This window comes from Musca vetustissima, unplaced genomic scaffold (assembly GCF_032173495.1).
Source record: "Musca vetustissima isolate MV318-11 ecotype Yass unplaced genomic scaffold, APGP_CSIRO_Mvet_v1 utg589285, whole genome shotgun sequence".
Classification (NCBI taxonomy): Eukaryota; Metazoa; Arthropoda; class Insecta; order Diptera; family Muscidae; genus Musca; species Musca vetustissima.
Genome location: NW_026878752.1, coordinates 1 through 7,859, shown reverse-complemented (window position 1 = coordinate 7,859; position 7,859 = coordinate 1). Strand labels below are relative to the sequence as shown.

The window sequence follows — 7,859 nt, the reverse complement described above, 5'->3', positions numbered from 1 at the left end:
CAAAAACATAACCCCAAAAATATAGCTAATCGCAAAAAATATCTCCAACAAATATTAACAAAAATACATACATACATATTGAATTATCATCATCCTTAATATTAAATACATACACACACAAATATTTCTATAATAAAAATTAAACAAATCATTTAATTTAACGAAGAAATATTTTTTTAATAGAAAAATTTAAGCTAAGAAAATTTTTTTATTATTTTTGTATAAAAAGCGAGGATATTTTTCAAAAAAGAAAATATTGGAAAATTCAAAAACAAAAGAGAAGCCGAAAAAAACAAAATTTTGAAATGAATTAAAGTTTCGATTTAAATTTCATATTTGTGAGGTTCGTCAATGCCGTTGACTGCAATTCCTTTGTTGACTTCTTCTCCTTCCTCTCCTCACTCTCCGCCACTTCATTTTGTGGCAACAAATTACCCGTAGCAAATATATTTTTAGGATCCAGTCGATCCTTGGTAGCCTTATATACCTCTGTACCAGTTTTCGTCACAGTATGTTGATACCATCGTGATCGTATTTTACCCACACCATGATGATGTGATAGCGATCCGCCACATTTTAGGATTTCATCGCGAGCTGCTGATTCTATGTATTCAAATAATTCGACAGGATTTTCAAAACCTTTCATATTGAATGCAAAATAGAAATAGACACAAGCACCGGCATCGTAGGTCTGAGTCACCCGGCACGATATACTATAGTGATGGACACTGCGGGCGTGACATTCCTGGAAAAATGGAGAAAAGAGGGAGGAATATTTTAGATTGATTTAAAAATAAGTGATTTAATTTGAGAAATATTAGGGGAAGAGTTGCACCGTTGACATCCTAATTATTGGCTAGTGAGGTTAATGATATATGGTAAAAAGTTCTGGCTTCGAAGATAAAGATAATCTTAAGGTAATGTCCAATATAGTCAAGGATATGATAAAGGTCCCATCAAGGTTATAAGGTCTCAGATATGACCCTTATCTTTGAGATACGATTCTTTTAGGACCTCTGTATAAGTATTCCTTCTGAGATAAAGTCCCAGTTGGACCATTGAGACCTTTGTATCTGCGAAGAGGTATACATAGATTTATTGACTCTGAGAAAAATCCATTAACTTTAGGACATTTATTGAAGATAATTATCTTTAGATAATGTTTAGATAAGACCATTATCTCTCAGATAAAGTGTAGTTATGATCATTATCTCATATGACCATTATCTCAGATATCCTTCAGATAAATCCATTATCTTTGAGATAAAGTACAACTTTAAACGATCGTGCCCACTTAATGAAATTATCTTCGAGATAATATTTATTGAAGATAATTATCTGTGAAAAAATATGACCAGAGTTTTATCTGGTAGATATTTTCATGTTGGAAAAATCGTCATATCTCTGAAAAGTAGTTGTGTTAGAATAGGAATCAGCTTGGGGCTGCAGCCTAAGGATTTTGCTTCAGACCGCATATTATCTTTGAGATACATCAATTATCTCAGAGATAATGCTATAAGATAATGATGCTTAGCCAACCTTGCTGACCGATCATTAAAGATAAAGTATATAACGATACATTATCTTCCAGATAATGTTCCAGACCATCTATTATCTATGAGATAATGACCCTTAGCGAACATAATTTCGATAATATTGCTCCCATTTGGTCGTTATGTCTCAGATAATGCTCCTAAATTGCTATTCTCTTGGAGATAATTCTTCTGGATCGCCGTTATCTCTTAGATAATGCGTCTTTTCGACCGCTATATTGAAGATAAAGCATGTAAAATTACATTATCTCCCAGATAATGCTCCTGTCTATCTATTATCTATGAGATAATGATTCTTAGAGGCCATAATCTCCGGAATATTGCTACCAGTTGGTCATTATCTCCTAGATAATGCTCCTGGCTTGCTAATAACTCCTAGATAATTCTATTGACCCACCCTTATCTCTCAGATAATGTTACTATTATTCCACTATGTAAAAGATAAGACATCCAAAAAGGCATTATCTCCCAGATAATGTTCTGGGCTATCTGTGAGATAATATGCCTGACTATATATTATCTATGAGATAATGATACCTATCGACCACTATTTCCGGAATATTGTTCCCAGATTGTCGTTATCTCTCAGATAATGACTTGTCATTATCTATGATATATTGATCCTGACCCACCTTTATCTTTTAGATAATGCTTATTTTCGATCACTATATTGATGATAAAGCTTCTAACAATATATTATCTCCCAGATAATGTTTCTGGTTATATATTATCTTTAAGATACTGTTCCTTACCGGCCATTATCTAGGAGATAAATATCACTAGCGACCACAATCTCCAGAATATTGCTCCCAGTTGGTTGTTATCCCTCAGATAATGTTTTCTGACTTGCCGTTATCTATGAGATAATGATACTGACACACATTTATATTTGAGATAATGCATATTTTCGATCATTAGATAAAGCTTCAAACAAGATGTTATCTCCCAGATAATGTTCTTTGTTTTTCATTATATATCAGATAATTATCCTTAGAGGTCATTATCTCCGGGCAATTGCTCCCAGCTATTCATTATCTCACAGATAATGTCCATGACTTGACATTATCTAAGAGATAATACTTCTGCCTAGCTGCTATCTATGATTTATGTCTTCTAAATGGTCATTATATTATAGATAACGCTTCTAACAGGAAATTATCTCCCAGATAAAGTACTAGGATGACAATTATCTATGAGATAATGATGCTTATCGCTCATTTTATATATAATAATGATGCTTATCGATCATTACCTATAAGATAATGATGCTTACAGGACATTATCTTTGAGATAATGATGCTTACCGAACATTATATGTGAGATAACTCTCATTACTCGTCATTATCTTTAAGATAATGCTCCTGACCGACCATTATCTTTACGAAAATACATCTTATAAGGCATTATCTCGCAGATAATGTACCTTCATGGCAAAGCTCTGCCACCGTCTCGAGATAATGCCTTTAAATTATCTTCGAGATAATTTTCTTGACCAGATAAATGGTCATTATCTTATAGATAACGCTTCTAACAGGAAATTATCTCCCAGATAAAGCACTAGGATGACAATTATCTATGAGATAATGAAGCTTATCGCTCATTATCTATAAGATAATGATGCTTATCGATCATTACCTATAAGATAATGATGCTTATCGATCATTACCTATAAGATAATGATGCTTACCGGACATTATCTGTGAGATAACGCTCATTACTCGTCATTATCTTTAAGATAATGGTCCGGACCAACCATTACCTTTACGAAAATACATCTTATAAGTCATTATCTCGCAGATAATGTACCTTCATGGCAAAGCTCTGCCACCGTCTCGAGATAATGCCTTTAAATTATCTTCGAGATAATTTTCTTGACCAGATAATTTCTTCTCAAAATTTTGCTCAAGGTCCTTTACAAGACTTCCTTCTAAAATCCTACTTACCAATGCCACACGTTGCTTCACATTACGACACAGCCTGGCACAGCGATCCCAAGGTACCGAGGTTTCAAAGGATTCTGCAATAATGTCATGTCTCAAGCCCAGATCCTGTAAAAAATATAAAAATTCCATTAACATATTTTTTCAAAATATAACTACCCCCTTCCACCCCTCACTTACCCTCATATAAGCAATAACAAAGGTCATAATATAACCACGTTCACCATTCTCACCGCCCGCAGCAAATCCTCGATATTTCTTGGCTATACTGATAACCAATTCCTCCTGACGATTAACATCCTCCAGTTCACCCTCGAAGAGCAGGGTGGCCGCACAGATACTGCTCAAATCGATACCCTTAATGCTGGTCACATATAACTTCTTCACATAATCCACCACACTGGCAGTCCATCCTTTGGGAGGTTTCAAACTTTGACCCATAATAAATTGTTCATTATCCATCAGACGTACGGAGGATGGTTGACATCTCCGCAAGGCCACTTCACGCATAAATTGAACACCACTTTCGAAATCGGGAAACACCAAACTATTGTAACGTCTCACTGGAGGTAGGGGTCGGACTTTCAACACAACTTCTGTTATAACACCCAAAGTGCCTTCGGAACCCATAATAATGTGATTAAAATCCGGACCACATGATACGCGTGGCGCAGTACATTCCCGCTCCAGGACACCATTCGGCGTGACCATTTTCACATGCACCACCAGATCTTCAATATTCCCGTAGACATTTTTCTTCATGCCCGAGGCACGAGTGGCCACCCATCCACCGAGTGTAGAAAATTCATAACTATCCGGCTCATGACCCACAGTCAAGCCTTGACTGCGCAGAGTCCTTTCCAAATCCTGACCCACAATACCCGCCTCGAAGCACACTGTCATATTGGATTTATTCAACCAAATCATTCGATTCATTTGTGAGGTATCCAAGCAACACATCATCCTCGACTCCTCTTGAGGACATGTACTAGCACCCGACACCGAAGTACCACCTCCATAGGGTAATATTACAACATTGTGTTGATGAGCCATATTCACAAGTTTTACCACCTCTCCATGATTTGTGGGCCAAGTCACCACATCAGGTATCCGTTGAAATTTATTGCTACACAAATAGTAGATGTCATGCAGCGTCTGACCATGACATCGCACCAGACGATCCATACCCTCTAGGCTATGGGCAATACTAGACGCTGTAAGCTCTCTCAGAAATTCGGCATTAACGGTGGGCTTTGGAAATTCTTTGGGTAATTCGGGTAACGGTAGCTTATTGTGCAGGGTACACTTGAAACGATTCAGCACCCATTCGGTAAAGAGGGGCAGAGTTGTGCCATCGAGAGGATATCTGGAAGGGAAACGAGAATTTTAATGGGGGTACATTGAAAAAGAAATAATAGAGGTTATCGTTTTATCTATGAGATAATGTCTAATGGGGAAGATTATTTTTATGTTAACCACTTTAAGGATTGCAATTTAAACATTATGGAACATTATCTCCCAGATAATGACCGAAAATGACCATTAACATCGATATATGCAGCATTATCTTTGAGATAACGGTCGGTTACAAACTTTTTCTTTGTACGTAATGATTTCAAGGGTCCCTATCTGTTAGAGAATGTTTCGTTGGGAATATTATCTGTAAGATAACGACTTCTAAGGATTCATTTTTAGACATTGGGGAACATTATCTGTCAGATAATGGCCGAAGATTATCATTAACGTAGATATTTAAAACATTATCTTTGAGATAACGGCCGGTGACGAACTTTTTCTTTAAGAAGATTAACATTGGGAAGAATTATCTTTGAGATAATGACCAGAGATAAGCATTATCTCACATATAATCAACAAGACAAACATCATTTTTAGATAATTACCCGTCATAATCATTATCTTCGAGATAATTACCGACAGGATCATTATCTTTGAGATTACGGCCGTTGATAAACATTTTCGTTCAGATTATCTGTAAGATAACTTCGGTACACAACATTATCTTTGAGATAATGACCGGAGATAATCATTATATCTAATATAATTAAATTTGAGGTTGATATTATCTTGCATTATCTTTAAGATAACGACGATAAGGAATATTATCTCCTAGATAATGACGAGACATAATCATTATCTCGCAGATTATGACAATAGATACTCATTATTTTTCAGATAATGGCCATAGATAATCATTATCTTTCAGATTATGACCATAGATAATCATTATCTCGCAGATTATGACCATAGATAATTATTATCTTTCAGATAATGACCACAGATAATCATTATCTTTCAGATAACGACCGGAAACATTTTTATTTTTTAGATAATGGCTGCTCAAAAGCATTATCTTTAAGATAATTACCGATAAAAGGCATTATTTTTGAGGTAAAGAGGGGTCAGGAGCATTGCCTACAAGATAATGGCCGGTCGGGAGCATTATTTTTAAGATAATACCCAGTGGAGACCATTATCTATGAAATTATGAACCCAAGATAATAGCTTTTTAGAGTATTAAGATTAATTAACTCTTAGATAAAATTTAAACCAAAGCATTTTATCTTAGATAATATATTGTTAGGGCAATTATCTAATAGATAACTACCTGTGTTGGATGTTATCTTTGAGATAATTTTGAAATTAATCACCTACCAAGACTCGTGCGTCTCAGATAAAAAAGTGCTAAACATATTATCTATTAGATAATGCTTTTTCAGAACATTATTTTTGAGATAATTGCAATTATCGAATATTATATTCGGTGTAAGGACCTAGCGGGACGATACGCAACTAGATAATGCCTAAATAATTCATTATCTTTGAGATAATAGACATTTTTGAAGTTATCTGTTATTTATCTTTAAGATAAAAGTCTACTTGCATCATTTGGATTTAAGAAATAAAACTTATATTGCTATTATCTAGTAGATAATTATCAATTAGACATTATCTGTGATATTATCTCTTAGATAATTCGAAATTATCTCAGAGATAATTGCAATTATGGAATGTTATCTCAGGTGTAATAACTTATACCTATTTAATTATCTTTCAGATAATATTTCTGAAGTTATCTGATATTTATCTTTAAGTTAAAATATTAATAGCACCATTTTAATTTAAGAAATCCATATTTTCAGACTATTATCTAGTAGATAATATTCATTTAGATATTATCTGGGTTATTGTCTCTTAGATAATTCGATTATCTATGAGATAATCGAATTATGGAATATTATCATCAGTACCGAAACAATTATGAATAGAAAATAATTAATTATCTTTAAGATAATCCAAATTTCTTACGTTATCTGAGGGTCAAATGCATTATCTTTAAGATAAAATGCCAATACCAGAATTTTGTTTTAAGAAATCTATCTTAGAACACTATTATCTAGAAGATGATTGTCCGTTTGCAGCTTATTTGGATATTTATCTTTTATATAATTCGAAATTTATCTCCTAGATGATGCATTATATCTAAGATAAAATCCTAGTAAGGCCGCTTTTTTGATATTTTAAACTATCAGGACCTTTATCTAGAAGATAATTGAAAGTTTCCTAAAATCTAGATAATTATCTCATAGATAATTTTGAAAATAATTTAATTTATTACTTTTGGAATACTTACTTATCCCCTCGAAAACATATCATATCATTCTCGACATAAAACTCCGAGTCATTATAGCCCCAGCCATACCATTTGAGGACATCTTGTCTGGAAGAAATATCAAAAGAAAAAATGGAAATAGAAAACCAATAAAAAGGTCAACGGAAATCAGGACACGTACAACCACAACACCCTGCTTAGAAAAAATAAAAAAAGAATACATGTGCATGTGTGTGTCTAGGATTTACGCATACACATGTGTTGTGTGCGAAGAAGGGGGATGATTTCGGGTGTTTTTTTTTCTACCAACAACAACAACACTGAGAAAACTATGTCATACCTTTTCTTGGGGAATACACTTTCAACATCCTTAGACAGGCGCTCATCTAAAATGGTGGCGGTATTGTCTGACGACGATGATGACGATGGCGTTGTTGCTGACGCCGTCGACAATTGGGCGCCACCAGACACAATATCGGACGTTAACATCTCCGATGCCGGGTTAGACGTCTCTGCTGCCTTTTCCGTTGACATCGACTTTGCCGTTTCTTTTGCCACTGATTTATATGTGTGTTCCACCATCATGGGAGCCCTGTGAGGAACATTTTCACTGCCAGGCGTTTTTTCCATGGAGGATGTGGTATTGTTGGATGTAACATTTATGCATTTATTTCTCATGACCATTGTGCTTTTTTAACTATTTTTTTTCTATAAAATATATATAGCACTTCCGTT

The 7,859-nt window shown here is 34.6% G+C and overlaps 1 protein-coding gene across 1 annotated transcript; it reads right to left on the bottom strand.

Moving 5' to 3' along the window:
- Positions 1-402: 402 nt before the first annotated feature.
- LOC133323522 (alkyldihydroxyacetonephosphate synthase-like) lies at positions 403-7,808 on the bottom strand (the record flags this gene model as incomplete). The annotated part of the gene is made up of 5 exons (XM_061532441.1): positions 7,465-7,808; positions 7,146-7,232; positions 3,674-4,859; positions 3,497-3,601; positions 403-745 (listed from the first exon to the last, which is right to left on the bottom strand). Coding segments are annotated over exons 1-5 (2,065 nt in total), but the record flags the coding sequence as incomplete, so codon positions are not given.
- Positions 7,809-7,859: the final 51 nt, after the last annotated feature.